Below are 16,194 nucleotides of genomic sequence, written 5' to 3'. Positions count from 1 at the left end.
TCTATCCACTAGAAACCTGTAGACAATATGAATACATATAAATATATATACTTTTAAAGTCATATGTGTACATTTGATAAAAGTTATGTAAATATAAATGACCAGAGATTACCTGTTAAATACCAAAATTAAACTTTGTTAAATTATCAGTAGTTTTGCAACCCTATGTTGTGGTTTAGTGTACCTTTCATTTTTTGAAGGCATTATAGTTACCATATAAATATATATACACAGTATATACCCGTATACTATATTCCCAATTGAAAGTTACTTTTCAAAAGGATAGGGGCCCACCCCATAAAATAGAATATACAGAGACGTCAGACTTCAGTAAGGGTCCTCAGAGTTTGGTGCTGCACTGCATCTCCTGCAATGACATATTTACAGACATGGTTCATTTGTTCAAAGCAGTATACAGTCTTCCATATTGTATCTACTATTGAACTGTAGACGTGCACGTCTCTCACCAGAGAATATTCATAGCTGGGCGTTGATGTTCCCTGGTGGCCAAGGCAGTGCAGCACAGCATCATGGACAGTAGCAAACAGACGTCCTTTAGTGATGGACTCCGAGAAGAACCCTCCCAGCTCTAACTGCTCCACCACGGACACTGGATAGAACAAGTAACAGTTATTTACGCATCCTATTCAAACTAATGAGTTGTTCATGTATTAGCTAAAGATAGTGGGGTTACTTACTCTGACACCCAGCCATGTAGACAGTAACATCAATCTCCCCAAAGTCGTGGAATATCTGTCAAAACGGGACAGGAGGATAAGCACTTCTGTTCTTTTCCGCTTTTAACATCCTAAACTCTTTATCTCCACCTACCAAACCGTTGTCATCCTAATATTTTTCTTTCATTGAGGGCGCCTACATTCCTGATTTTCTTCTCTCAATACAAGGCCATCTCTCGTATGTCATCATTTCCATGCCGTCATCATCACCCACTCACGTTTCTCATGGTCTTGATGGCCACGGTGTCGATGAAGTTAGCCGTGGAAAGGTCTAGGATGATGGAGTGGATGTCCCAGGTCCACTTGCCCAGCGATCCCAGCGAGACCTTATCCAGTTCCCGGCTCAGGGTATCCTCACTACTGGACCCCAGAGTGGTGGTGTCCCCGTCTTGCAGTTCCGACACTGCCCCCAGTGTGGCACAGTCTGGGTCTTTACTGCCCTTCAGGTACTCCCAGCTGCATTGGTCATCAGGCGTGCGGGGCGTTGTTGGCATGACGAACACGGTGCCGTTCTCGCGGCCGCACCAACCTCGTTGGTCGTCTCCCAGTGACTCCTCCCTGTCTCCATCTCCGCCCCCCGGTTCCTTCCATTGCCCCGCCGCCTCCTCTACGGAGAAGACCCCGGTCTTCTGCTCTGCCGCTCTCAGAGCATGCTTCTGCACAGTCCACACACAGACAACACTTTAGTTTACAACACATTTGTAAAACCCGCCTTATGAAGACATAGAGAAAGAGCAGCACCATGGCTGTCTGTCATCTAAATAATGCATAGATTAGTTGAGATATGACGTAGATTTATAGTGTCCAAGTTTATGCATGTACAGAAGGATTCCTGAGTAGTTTGGAATTTGTTATTCAAATGTATATGAATGGCGGCTCGACAGTGTCTCACCTGTCTCTTGGCCTCCCTCCTAGCTCTCCTCTCAGCTCTCTTGTCTCTGCGTCTCTGCTTGGCCTCCTGTCTTCTCTTGTAGATGATCATCTTGCTGATATCAAGCCCGCTCTAAGACACAGACACTCCATCTGTTATCGTCACGTCCAACACATGCCCCAAATATAGGCCTGCAGTCACGAAACACAAGGCCTGCGTCTCAAATGGCCCCCTATTCCCTAAACACTGAGTATACAAAACATGAAGAACACCTGCTATTTCCATGACTTAGACTGACCAGGTGAATCCAGGTGAAGGCTATGACCCGTTATTGATGGCACTTGTTAAATCCACTTCAATCAGTGTAGATGAAAGGGAGCAGACAGGTTAACGGAGGATTTTTAAGCCTTGAGACAATTGAGACATGCAGGGGAGCAACTTTCACTTGGGACATGTCCCCCCCCCCCCCCCCCCCCCCCCATATTCTGAAATTGCATTTTTGTCCTCCCAGTTTTATCATTGGAATGTGTAACAGTGTGCTTGGCAACAGTGTGCTTTAGGAGCATGTGGACTCCTCTGAGCGGTCGGGTAGGCTGTTTGGAGTGTTTATCCGACTGGATAAAATATATATATATTATGTCCCTCCCACTTGTGTGCCATTCAGAGGGTGGATTGGCAAGACAAAAAAATGTAAGTGCCTTTGAATGGGGAACGCTTTCGAACACCCTGTAGAGCATGAGGTGAAAATGAGTATCACATGAAGTGCAAATGAGTGTCACTGTCAGAGTTGTATGGAAAAGGGCACCTTTCCTTTTAGAGCCTCCAGGTAGAGGTCAGCATTGGCGAAGTACACGGTGGCAGAGGAGTGGAAGATAGTGATGCCAGGGACCTCTCTCACCTGCCACACACACAAACAAACAAACGACAAGGTTATGGTTACCCACTGACTGGGCCACCCCTACCTCCCTTCCTGCTGCCTCCCAAGGTCTGCTCTCTCACCCATAGAAATATAATGATTCTATTCTCTGGTGTCTCACCTCTCTGTGGGTCTCCATGTCCAAGTAGAGCTCTGTCCCTGGAACGTGTCCCAGAACTGAGTACTTCGGGCTGAAAGAGAGGACAGCAGGGTTGGCTCACCACCAGAGCACTTCAGTTCTCAGTCAGAGCTACTGTGTAACTATTAAATCGATGCAGTTTTTTTGTTGTTCTGAATTCTTTATCAAATGTTGGTTTTTGGCTTCCACTTTTTTAATCAATCACTGACTTTGGCCAGAAAGACCTGTTTAAAAGTGCCAATAATGAATTGCCACCTGGCACCTGTTGATGCTGAGCTTTTTGATTTGTTTGTAAAAACACCCAGCCAGATGAAAACTATGCCGTGTTGAAGAGGTGGAAGAGCAGTCTTACAGCTGGGTCCTGAAGATAACAGTGAGCACAGCGAAGGTGATGGATGCACCAAGGCCCATGTCCAGGTTGAACAGCAGTGTGGATACCCAGGTCACCAGCCACACCACCTGGGAACAGGGCCATTCTTATGTACTACTTCTGAATGGGTTATGTATGGGTTATGTATGGGTTATGAACGTGTGATGACGCCCCCTATGTAGATACCCTGCAAACAAATTTTATTATATTCAACTATATCGACCATTCACAACCAGAGAAGACGTGTGTAATGTGTATCAGGAAGTTCATTTCTCCTCTCACCAGATCAACTTTGCTGCTCCTCCACAGAGTGATGATGTCATAGTACTGCTTGAACATGCCCTTCAGGTTCACAAAGACGATGGCTGCAAGCACTGCCTGAAACACACACAAACATAAGAGTGGCTACAACCAGTATAGAACGCACGTGCACTTTCAAAACCTCGTACTTCACCTTTTAAAAACACTTGAATAGACTAACTCATATAAACGATGTAGAACGAATACATACAAACAGCATTCTGTCTCCTATCACAATCTCCCACACACACATACGGTCTATAGCTGAAGTAGAGCCGTACCTTTGGCAGCTCCTGGAACAGAGGCCCGAGCTTCAGCACAGTCACCAACACAATCACAGCAGAGGCCATTCCAGCCATCTGGAGTAAAGACATTGGATATCAATGCATCTTTCATTGGTCACAAAACATAGATTCATGCTGCTTTTACATGACCTTCGCACATTCGTTGTGTGTATGCATTTACATGCACGACTATGGCATTAATATAGCAAACACTATTCAGAATGGTGCACAGTAGGAGTCCCTGCAGTGTTCCTCCCACCTGTGTCTTGCCTCCGGTACTCTCCTGGATGAGACTACGGGACATGGAGGAGCAGACAGCGTAGCACTGGAAGAATCCCCCCACGGCATTACTGAGACCCAGCGCCACCAGCTCCTACAGCAGGGAAAGGGATGGAGAGGAGAAAGACAGGTGAAAAGGCGATAGGAGAGGGTGGACGAGGTGAGTGTGTGTAACAGACAGAGGTTTGTTTGGACTGCATTGCAGAGCCGGTTCAGTTACGGTGGCCTATGAGGCGCGACAAGATCAAATTAATTAATGGGAAGATGGTACAGCTTGAGTAGATTGTGAGGGATTCCGTTACTTTGATGGTGTTGGAACAATGTATGATAAGAGGGACTGTCTCACCTGGTTGCTGTCCACCTTGTAGCCATGTTTTAGTGCAAACGTCTTCCCAAGAGAGATGGAGATGGCGTAGCCCACAATAGCCAAGGCAAACGCATCCCCCATCACCTCTTTAAACAGGCTAGCATCAGGTAACCTGGGGGCAGCCAGGCTGAATAAAGCAGAGGATATTTAGGTCAGGGTAGTACCAGAGGTGTCAACCATGAACCAGCAGGGGTCGGTAATAAGAATTAACAACACACCAGCAAGAGAAGCGGTCAACAAGAAGAGGTCAAGATAAAGTCACGAGGATTACAATTTGACAGTCAAACAAGGTATTAATGATTATTACATGTTTCTCTGTCTCTCTATCCCCCCCCCCCCCCCACACACACACACACACAGTTGAGTGTAAAAAAACAAACACTTTAAGTACTCACCCGCTGGGAATTTCCCCCACTACTGAGATTGTGTAGTTGCCGTTTAGGTGGGTGTAGGACGATATCACCGTTGCTGCCACAATCTTTATCGAAATAGAAACACATTCTTTCCAATTCAACTTAGTCACAATCTTTATCAAAATAGAAACACATGCTTTCCAATTCAACTTAGTCACAATCTTCTCAATACAACTGGACAAATGATGGGTATGTTGCAAGGAAAACATCACGTCAATCATTTAGTGAACATACTGTAGGTTAGGTGAATCAGAAGCCAGAAGTGTGCCTAATCATTAGTTATGAATCCCTTATTTCTGCTGTGTATGACACTAATACAGTACATTGGAATGGTCACATATAGTTGACTCAGCTCTTGTGTTTCAGACTAGGGCCATTGTTCTACATTTCTGTTTTTCTATGCAGGAGCCAAAACTTGTCAACACAAACTCGACTAGACAGAAGAAAGAAATCTCTGACCTACCCAAAACGAATATAACCAATGTCAAATATTTGAAGTTCAAATGTATCTTTGACCAACCAAGGTAGAAAAATAAAGAATACATTTTTGTAGAGAAACATAAGGAAGAGACTGACAGAGCGACAGGACGGTGAGACAGCGGACAGAGTATCATAGTAGCTGACCGTGATGAGCTCCACTGGGATGGGCACAGGCAGTCTGGCGCTGATGGCAGAGTTGATTTCCTTGGCTGCGATGAGAAACACCATGGATACACCACTGACCGCCAGTGTGGGGAGATGGGTCTGAGGTAGCTTGGAGCACACCTCCACCAGGGTCTGTGGACAAGAGTTACACCAATAGTATATGAGTTCAGGGTTTTGTGCTGGGGTTAAGTTAGAGTGTCAGTTGAGTTAAAGTGTCAGCTGAGTTATAGTGTCAGCTGAGTTATAGTGTCAGCTGAGTTATAGTGTCAGCTGAGTTATAGTGTCAGTTGAGTTAAAGTGTCAGTTGAGTTAAAGTGTCAGTTGAGTTAAAATGTTAGTTGAGTTAGTTATAGTGTCAGTTGAGCTAAAGTGTCAGTTGAGCTAAAGTGTCATTTGAGTTAAAGTGTCAGTTGAGCTAAAGTGTCATTTGAGTTAAAGTGTCAGTTGAGTTATAGTGTCAGTTGAGTTAAAGTGTTAGTTGAGTTAGTTATAGTGTCAGTTGAGCTAAAGTGTCAGTTGAGCTAAAGTGTCATTTGAGTTAAAGTGTCAGTTGAGCTAAAGTGTCATTTGAGTTAAAGTGTCAGTTGAGCTAAAGTGTCATTTGAGTTAAAGTGTCAGTTGAGTTATAGTGTCAGTTGAGTTATAATGTAAGCTGAGTTACAGTGTCAGTTGAGTTACAGTGTCAGTTGAGTTATAGTGTCAGTTGAGTTATAGTGTCTCACACACACACACACACACACACACACACACACACACACACACACACACACACACACACACACACACACACACACACACGGTACTCACATACACCAGTGACAAGGGCCCACTAAAGCGTGTGGTGGACAGCCCAAAGAGCTGTGCGATCACAGCGACCACAGCGTGAGCAGCAGCTGCTGTTGTGTAGGCTCGCACCAGTGGCTCCGACAGGTAGGTACCCACAAACCCAAACTTCACCAGTCCCAGCACCACCTACAAGTGGAAGCATGAACATTCGAACACAATATATTCCTACTGTCAGTCATAGTAAGGATAAATTAGCTACGAATGCCTGATTTGTGCTATGTGTCATAGCTCTTGAATTGTATTGACTGGATTGAAGTGCAGTGAAACATATTGTATTGTCTTGTGTCATGTTGTATTGGATTGCATTGGATTAAAGCATGCTCTAGTACATTGTGTTGTCTTGTGTTATGTTGTATTGTATAGTTTTTTCCAATAGCAGCTAACTGTTCTATTCTTTTGATGACCTGGATGAGTCCTCCTAGGACGGTGGTAGCAGCAGCGACCTGCACCCTGTAGGAGTCCCTGGCAGTGATGTTCACCTCAGTCAGGTTAGTCCCATTCAGCATGACCAGGAAGTTCCTGTCTGGAGCCAACCTCTCTGTCACACTTCCAACCATGATACTGAGCACTGCAAACGTACCTGCACACAAACACAACATAACGACATCTGTGTATGTACATTTGTATGCACAAAAATAATTGGACTGACTGGGAGTGTTGTTAGCCCTATTCCTTATCAACCACTGGTAATACGGTCACCGTAACAGCCCTAGTGTTAACCCTATTCCTTATCAACCACTGGCAATACGGTCACCATAACAGCCCTAGTGTTAACCCTATTCCTTATCAACCAATCACATGTTACATACTTCTGTCCACTTACCTATGGAAATATGTCTAGACGTCCCAAAGAAGAAGTAGACCAATGCAGGGTAGAGGGATGTGTATAGCCCAAACACTGGGGGCAAGGAGGCCAGCAATGCATATGCCATACCTGCAGAGAGTATCGAGAAATCTAGTTAAACAGCCTCGCTAGCCAATAAATCATTCAACTACTATTTTCCATTGGGTCTGTATATGAAGTGCAGGTTGTTCACATTACGATCATTGAAATGCATGTTGTTATTGAGGATAATTTTGTCTTTGTGATAAACCCATGAGGTTGTGGTCTTACTGTACCTTGTGGCAAGTGCATGATGCCCACACTGATACCAGAGATGAGGTCCGGCATGCCATAGTCCCAGATAGAGTAGCGGGGCAGCCAGTAGAGTACAGGCAGACAGCCCACCACACTACGTTTCAGCCTGGGTACAGTACATCTTGAAAAGGGGGGCAGGGGGGTGACAGACAGAAGAGGGATAGGGTCAGGGTTGAGGCTAGGGTTAAACCGGGATGTGGACATTAAATTAGGGTTGGGGTTAGGGTTAAGGTTGAACCGGGGTGGATAGTGGATCGGGTTGAGAGCTTCAAGTTCCTCGGTGGCCATATCACTAAGGACCTATCATGGTCCAAACACACCAACACCAATGCCTCTTCCACCTCGGGAGGCTGAAATGATTTGACATGGGCCCTCAGATCCTCAAAAAGTTATATAGCTGCACCATTGAGAGCATCTTGATCGGCTGCGTCACCGCTTGGTATGGCAACTGCTTGGCATCTGACCATAAAGCGCTACAGAGGGTAGTGCGTACGGCCCTGTACATCAATGGGGCCGAGCTCCCTGCCTCTATACCAGGCGATGTCAGAGGAAGGCCCTAAAAATTGTCAAAGGCTCCAGCCACCCAAGTCATAGACTGTTCTCTCTGCTACCGCACGGCAATCGGTGCTGGAGCGCCAAGTCTGGGACCAAAAGCCTCCTGAACAGCTTCTACCCCCAAGCCAATAGACTGCTGAACCAGCCTGACTATTTGTATTGATCCAGTTTTAATTTGCACCGACTCTCTTGCACCGGCTCTACACTCACTACCCACACACTCACACATACTACACTGACACTCCAACACACACATACACTCACTACCCACACACTCACACATACTACACTGACACTCCAACACACACATACTCTCACTACCCACACACTCACACATACTACACTGACACTCCAACACACACATACACACACTCACACATACTACACTGACACTCCAACACACACATACACTCACTACCCACACGCTCACACATACTACACTGACACTCCAACACACACATACACACACTCACACATACTACACTGACACTCCAACACACACATGCACACGCTACATAAGCTCACACACATGTATATTGACACACACTCACACATACACACACGCTGATGCTTCTCTGTTTATTATCTATCCTGATTGCCTAGTCACTTTTACCCCTACCTACATGTACATATTACCTCATCTGCCTCATACATTGACTCTGTACAGGTACTACTTGTATATAGTCTCGTTATTTCATTCTGTTACTATTTCCTTTATTTTTTGCAAATGTCTCTTTCTTTTTAACTGCATTGTTGGTAAGTAAGCATTTCACGATAAAGTCTACACCTGTTGTGTTCGGCGCACGTGACAAATAATATGATTTTGAACCGAACCTAGAGTTAGGTTCACGTGGGTCTAAGCCTACTGCTTAAATCCTTCCATAAAATATTTACCCCGTCTATTTGCAATAAATAAGAAACTCACACACACACACACCTAGACTAGTGCGTGCACACACACACACCCCATCTGTGCCTTACCTGAAGGACTCTTTAAGCTGCTTGGTCAGGGAAGGGTGAGTGTCAGAGTAGTCCATTCTCTGAGCCAGCTCCTCCAGCCTCTGCTCATCCAGCACATCCCTCTCCACTCTGTACCCCCTAGCCTTCCGGCCCATACCCATACCACCTCGTCCAATATGTCCTTAACAGTATATAAGAACCAGGTTGGGCTATTTCGATCCTCCCCGTGTAAGCCGCGTGAAGTGCCTGTCAGTCCCCCTTTTGTACAATATGACAGGTGAAAGAGACGTTTTTTCCAAACACCGAATAAAACAGGTTTACTAAAAAGTTAACTTTTTCACCCAAAGCACGTTGGGCATTACCATTGACTGAGGTTCTATCACTATCAAAGATAAGGGTACATTCAATAAATCATCCTTTATATGTGTGTGTCTGTATGGGGTGGGGGGGGGGGGGTCAGTGGTTGATCGTGTGTAGGGCATAGCCTATAATGGCTAACTAAGAGACATTTCTCCACCTCATATTTGGTCATTCAAGGTCATCAAGAGCCCCATTTCAGGATGTCCGGATTGCACTCTAGTCATAGGAAGGAGGTGTTTCCACCAGATTCCTTACACTGCAAAAGTGATGCTAATGAACCATGACAACACCAGGCAGCCTGTAGCTGATGACATACAAGTCCTGTCAGCTATTACAGCCAGATCTGGTACAGTGGAAAGATAGACAAACACAGGATATGGAAAAAGCAACATCAGGGAAATGATTATTGACTCAAGGTGGAAGACAACATACTGTACTATACAGCGCCTTCAGAAAGAATACACCGCCCTGGACTTTTTCCACATTTTCTTGTTACAGACTGAATTTAAAATGGATTAAATTGAGCTTTTGTGTCACTAAGATACACACAATACCCCCTAAATGTCAAGTGGGAATTGTCTTTTTAGAAACGTTTACAAATTAATTTAAAAAATGAAAAGCTAAAATGTCTCAAGTCAGTAAGTATTCAATCATTTTGTTATGGCAAAACTAAATAAGCTCAGGAGTAAAAATGTGCTTAACAAGTCAAATAAGTTGTGTGGACTTATTGTGTGCAATAATGGTGTTTAATATGATTTTTAAATGACTACCCCATCTCTGAACCCCACACACACAATTATATGTAAGTTTCCTTAGTCTAGCAGTGAATTTCAAGTACAGATTCAACCACAAAGACCAGGGAGGTTTTCCAATGGTTCGCAAAGAAGGGCAAACATTTCAAAAGCAGACGTTGAATATCCCTTTGAGCATGTTGCAGTTATTCATTTCACAGTTATTCATTGCAGTTATTCATTGGTTGGTGTGTCAATACACCCAGTCACTACAAAGATACAGGCAACCTGTCACGCTGGTGTAAAGGATTTGGAGACAGGCGCAGGAATACATCATCTGGGTTTTTAATACACCAAAAACAAACACGTGTACAAAACACTGGGATGTACTCAAACAAAAGAGCGAGGGTAAACCTCGTAGAACAACACAAGACGCGTAATACACAAAACATGCAGCACAGGCTGAGACAACACATAGGTACTCACACGACCAACTGACGTGGGAACAATAATCCACAGCCCAATTGGGAAACAAAGGGCACATTTATACAAACACAATAAGCGAAGAATTGGAACCAGGTGTGCGTAATAACACAGTTCAGTCAGTCTAGATGGCCGGTGACGTTGACCTTCGGAACTGGTGAACAGAATGAGCAGCAGTACCGGGGGGATCCGTGACACAACCTTCCTAACTCAGTTGCCGGAGAGGAAGGAAACCGCTCAGGGATTTCACCATGAGGCCAATGGTGATTTTAAAACAGTTACAGTTTAATGGCTGTGATAGGAGATAACTGAGGTTGGATCAACAACATTGTAGTTACTCCACAATACTAACCAAAATGACAGAGTGAAAAGAAGGAAGCCTGTACAGAATAAAATATATTAAAAAAAATGCATCCTACAGTGCCTTGCGAAAGTATTCGGCCCCCTTGAACTTTGCGACCTTTTGCCACATTTCAGGCTTCAAACATAAAGATATAAAACTGTATTTTTTTGTGAAGAATCAACAACAAGTGGGACACAATCATGAAGTGGAACGACATTTATTGGATATTTCAAACTTTTTTAACAAATCAAAAACTGAAAAATTGGGCGTGCAAAATTATTCAGCCCCCTTAAGTTAATACTTTGTAGCGCCACCTTTTGCTGCGATTACAGCTGTAAGTCGCTTGGGGTATGTCTCTATCAGTTTTGCACATCGAGAGACTGAAATTTTTTCCATTCCTCCTTGCAAAACAGCTCGAGCTCAGTGAGGTTGGATGGAGAGCATTTGTGAACAGCAGTTTTCAGTTCTTTCCACAGATTCTCGATTGGATTCAGGTCTGGACTTTGACTTGGCCATTCTAACACCTGGATATGTTTATTTTTGAACCATTCCATTGTAGATTTTGCTTTATGTTTTGGATCATTGTCTTGTTGGAAGACAAATCTCCGTCCCAGTCTCAGGTCTTTTGCAGACTCCATCAGGTTTTCTTCCAGAATGGTCCTGTATTTGGCTCCATCCATCTTCCCATCAATTTTAACCATCTTCCCTGTCCCTGCTGAAGAAAAGCAGGCCCAAACCATGATGCTGCCACCACCATGTTTGACAGTAGAGATGGTGTGTTCAGGGTGATGAGCTGTGTTGCTTTTACGCCAAACATAACGTTTTGCATTGTTGCCAAAAAGTTCAATTTTGGTTTCATCTGACCAGAGCACCTTCTTCCACATGTTTGGTGTGTCTCCCAGGTGGCTTGTGGCAAACTTTAAACAACACTTTTTATGGATGTCTTTAAGAAATGTCTTTCTTCTTGCCACTCTTCCATAAAGGCCAGATTTGTGCAATATACTGATTGTTGTCCTATGGACAGAGTCTCCCACCTCAGCTGTAGATCTCTGCAGTTCATCCAGAGTGATCATGGGCCTCTTGGCTGCATCTCTGATCAGTCTTCTCCTTGTATGAGCTGAAAGTTTAGAGGGACGGCCAGGTCTTGGTAGATTTGCAGTGGTCTGATACTCCTTTCATTTCAATATTATCGCTTGCACAGTGCTCCTTGGGATGTTTAAAGCTTGGGAAATATTTTTGTATCCAAATCCGGCTTTAAACTTCTTCACAACAGTATCTCGGACCTGCCTGGTTTGTTCCTTGTTCTTCATGATGCTCTCTGCGCTTTTAACGGACCTCTGAGACTATCACAGTGCAGGTGCATTTATACGGAGACTTGATTACACACAGGTGGATTGTATTTATCATCATTAGTCATTTAGGTCAACATTGGATCATTCAGAGATCCTCACTGAACTTCTGGAGAGAGTTTGCTGCACTGAAAGTAAAGGGGCTGAATAATTTTGCACGCCCAATTTTTCAGTTTTTGATTTGTTAAAAAAGTTTGAAATATCCAATAAATGTTGTTCCACTTCATGATTGTGTCCCACTTGTTGTTGATTCTTCACAAAAAAATACAGTTGTATATCTTTATGTTTGAAGCCTGAAATGTGGCAAAAGGTCGCAAAGTTCAAGGGGGCCGAATACTTTCGCAAGGCACTGTATTTGCAATAAGGCACTAAAGTAAAAAAAAATGAAAAAATGTGACAAAGAAATGTACTTTATGTCCTGAATACCAAGTGTTATGTTTGGGACAAATCCAACACAGCACATCACTGAGTGCCACTCTTCATATTTTCAAGAATGGTGGTGGCTGCATCATGTTATAGAGCTATGCAACTACAAAATCCTAGAGCAAAACTTGGTTCAGTCTGCTTTCCACCAGACACTGGGAGACTAATTCACCTTTCAGCAGGACAATTACCTAAAACACAACGCCAAATATACACTGAGTTGCTTACCAAGATGACATTGAATGTTCCTGAGTGCCCTAGTTACAGTATTTACTTAAATCGGCTTGAAAATCTATGGTAAGACTGGAAAATGGTCATCTAGTAATGATCAACAACCAACTTGACAGAGCATGAAGAATTTTTTAAAGAATAATGAGCAAATATTTTACAATCCAGGTGTGCAAAGCTCTTCGAGTTACCCAGCAAGACTCACAGCTGTAACCGCTGCCAAAGACGATTCTAACGTGTTGAATTATGGGGTTGAATGTTAGAATTTTTAATTCACTTTGACATTACAGAGTATTTTGTGTAGATCGTTGACAAAACAATGACAAAAAAACAACAATTATTTGAATCCCACTTTGTAACACAACAAAATGTGGAAAAAGTGAAGGCGTGTGAATACTTTCTGAAGGCACCCCAAAAGTATTTGGACAGTGACAAATGTTTTGTTGTTCTGTACTCCAGCACTTTTGAAATGACACACTAACTATAAGGTTACAGTGTAGACTGTCAGCTTTAATTTGAGGGTATTTTCATCCACATCAGGTGAACCATTTAGAAATTACAGCACTTTTTGTACATAGTCATCACATTTTAGGGGACCAAAAGTATTGGGACAAATTCACTTACATGTGTAATAAAGTCATCCAAAGTTTTGTATATGGTCCCATATTCCTAACGGGCAAAGACTACATCTCTACAAACTTGTTGGATGCATTTGTTGTTTGTTTTGCTTGTGTTTGACTTATTCCATATTTTGTTGTGTTACGTCCTGAATTCAAAATGGATTAAATATTTTTTTAAATCTCACCTATCTACACACAATATCCGATACTGACAAAGTTAAAACATATTTTTAGAAGTTTTTGTAAAATATATTGAATCTGAAATACAGAAATATCTAATTTACATAACTATTCACACCCCTCAGTCAATACTTTATAGAAGCACCTTTGGCAGCGATTACAGCTGTGAGTCTTTATGGGAAAGTCTCTCTCTATGTTTTCAGAATTTTCCGTCAATTAGCAAGTGGTTGAATCTCACCAGAGAAATCATCAGAGCGAGGGGAACAGCGCCCCTCTGTCTCAGTAAGTGTAGCCCATGTATCTGATGCTTTCTGGATTATGAAATCTTGCGGCCGTAGCATTTGATTGATTGATACCAGTAGGCATTTGGCCTCCCTTGATAAAAAATATATGTAATTAGCCAATCAACGTTGAGCTGAGCTCAACTGTGGGCTGTCCTGGTGCAGCAAAACGCCTCCCAAGGGAGGCCAGTTTGGATTTGGCATCACTCCAATCAAATCACATCCTAAGCAAAACGCCATTTCAGTTTCTGGTCTGTTTGTGTTGATGTCCTGCAGTAGCTAGCTTGCTAAATCGGCCCTTTCCTATGCCATGGATGGAGATGGGGATTTGGACTTGCGGTTTTGACTTAATTCTCTTTACAGGCCAATAATTATGATGGTGATTCTGACCTAAGCATAAATTAATATGTTGTGCCACTGGTCAAATATGATTGAAGTTCAATATGTAGCCTAGATGTAGCCTAGCCCCTTTAGGCTCAAGATAACTAGCTAGCTAATTTGGCTGGTTCATTGTTGCCCATGCAAGGAAGTTAGGCTAGCAATGTAGCCTATGACAATACAAACTAAAAGCAAACTGTATGAGCCATAGACCATTTTGCCAACATGAAAGAGAGGGGGATGGCATTGGCTTTCAACTAGTCTACAAGTAGGGTGAGTCCAAATGTTTTCTTATTTGTTCACACACGCTCGCACAGAAATCAGTACCATGGACAGCCACATGATTTAGCAACATTGAATGGACTAAATCGTTTTTTGTATCTTTTAAGTTTGTTTTCAGTGTATTAAACTAAGCATGCATAGCCTTGTTAATTTTATTATGTTTAAAAGTTTTAGTTGAAATGGTGCTGAAATAGCAGAGGCAGCAACCTTTGTGCTGACTTGCGGTAATTCTGTGGTTCTAAATCAGTAGATGTTTAGTCAACTGTCCAAAACATTACCTTGCTTGACCATGTTGCAGGTCATATAACTGTTTGTTACATGCCATGTTTGCTTTGTGGACTTCACCGGACATATGTTGTTCTTCGGTTTTGTGATGGAACAAACCTACAGTGCATTCGGAAAGTATTCAGACCCCTTGACTTTTTCCACATTTTGTTATGTTACAGCCATATTCTAAAATGGATAATAAATAAATAAAATCAATCTACACAAAATACCCCATAATGACAAAGTGAAAACAGGTTTTTAAAAACGTTGGCAAATTTCTTAAAAATAAAAAACAGAAATATCTTATATACATAAGTATTCAGACCCTTTGCTGTGAGACTCGAAATTGAGCTCAGGTGCATCCTGTTTTCATTGATCATCCTTGAGATGTTTCTGCAACTTGATTGGAGTCCACCTTTGGTAAATTTAATTTATTGGACATGATTTGGAAAGGCACATACCTGTCTATATAGTTCCCATAGTTGACAATGCATGTCAGAGCAAAAACCAACCAATGAGGTCGAACGAATTGTCCATAGGGCTCAGAGATAGGATTGTGTCGAGGCAAAGATCTGGGGAAGTGTACCAAAATATTTCTGCAGCATTGAAGGTCCCCAAGAACACGGTGTCCTCCATCATTCTCACATGGAAGAAGTTTGGAACCACCAAGACTCTTCCTAGAGCTGTCCGCCCGGCCAAACTGAGCAATCGGGGAAAAGGGCCTTGGTCAGGGAGGTGACCAAGAACCCAATGGTCACTCTGACGGAGCTCCAGAGTTCCTCTGTGAAGATGGGAGAAGCCATCTCTGCAGCACTCAACCAATCCGGCCTTTATGGTAGAGTGGCCAGATGGAAGCCACTCCTCAGTAAAAGGCACATGCCAGCCCGCTTGGAGTTTGCCAAAAGGCACCTAAAGGACTCTCAGACCATGAGAAACAGATTCTCTGGTCTGATGAAACAAAGATTGAACTCTTTGGCCTGAATGCCAAGCGTCACATCTGGAGGAAACTTGGCACCATCTCTACGGTGAAGCATGTTGGTGGCAGTATCATGCTGTGGGGGATGTATTTCAGTGGCAGGGACTGGGAGACTAGTCAGGATCGAGAGAATGATGAACGAAGCAAAGTACAGAGGGATCCTTGATGAAAACCCGCTCCAGAGTGCTCAGGACCTCCGACTGGTGCGAAGGTTCACCTTTCAACAGGACAACGACCCTAAGCACACAGCCAAGACAATGCAGGAGTGGCTTCAGGACAAGTCTCTGAGTTGCCCAGCCAGAGCCTGGGCTTGAACATGATCAAACATCTCTGGAGAGAGTTGAATATAGCTGCGCAGCGATGCTCCCAATCCAACTTGACAGATCTTGAGAGGATCTGCAGAGAATAATTAGAGAAATTCCCCAAATACAGGTGTGCCAATCTTGTAGCGTCATACTCAAGAAGACGCGAAG

At 43.3% G+C, this 16,194-nt stretch overlaps 1 protein-coding gene across 1 annotated transcript; it reads right to left on the bottom strand.

The window, feature by feature from the left end:
• Window positions 1-177: 177 nt before the first annotated feature.
• Window positions 178-8,981, bottom strand: LOC139370916 (solute carrier family 26 member 6, like 1). Its single transcript, XM_071110801.1, has 19 exons — window positions 8,842-8,981; window positions 7,287-7,426; window positions 6,991-7,101; window positions 6,572-6,747; window positions 6,129-6,293; window positions 5,301-5,453; window positions 4,659-4,741; window positions 4,243-4,390; window positions 3,877-3,990; window positions 3,615-3,692; window positions 3,316-3,411; window positions 3,016-3,122; window positions 2,646-2,715; window positions 2,414-2,506; window positions 1,630-1,740; window positions 956-1,393; window positions 699-753; window positions 468-610; window positions 178-367 (listed from the first exon to the last, which is right to left on the bottom strand). The coding sequence occupies exons 1-19, from the start codon at window positions 8,979-8,981 to the stop codon at window positions 341-343; spliced, it is 2,448 nt and encodes an 815-aa protein (XP_070966902.1). The 3' UTR covers window positions 178-340.
• Between the last annotated feature and the right edge of the window lie 7,213 nt (window positions 8,982-16,194).

The sequence above is a fragment of the Oncorhynchus clarkii genome, chromosome 17, assembly GCF_045791955.1.
Source record: "Oncorhynchus clarkii lewisi isolate Uvic-CL-2024 chromosome 17, UVic_Ocla_1.0, whole genome shotgun sequence".
Classification (NCBI taxonomy): domain Eukaryota; kingdom Metazoa; phylum Chordata; class Actinopteri; order Salmoniformes; family Salmonidae; genus Oncorhynchus; species Oncorhynchus clarkii.
This window is presented reverse-complemented; position numbering and strand designations above follow the sequence as displayed.

What these genes read in the sequence shown, in the direction of transcription:
- LOC139370916 (XM_071110801.1), bottom strand. Translation starts at nt 8,981, where the DNA reads ATGGGTATGGGCCGGAAGGCTAGGGGGTACAGAGTGGAGAGGGATGTG. An exon ending in GTCTAGACATATTTCCATAG is followed by an intron (nt 6,748 to 6,990) that starts GTAAGTGGACAG and finishes GTTTGTGTGCAG; the next exon opens with GTACGTTTGCAGTGCTCAGT. An exon ending in GTGGGGGAAATTCCCAGCGG is followed by an intron (nt 4,391 to 4,658) that starts GTGAGTACTTAA and finishes TGCTTTATTCAG; the next exon opens with CCTGGCTGCCCCCAGGTTAC.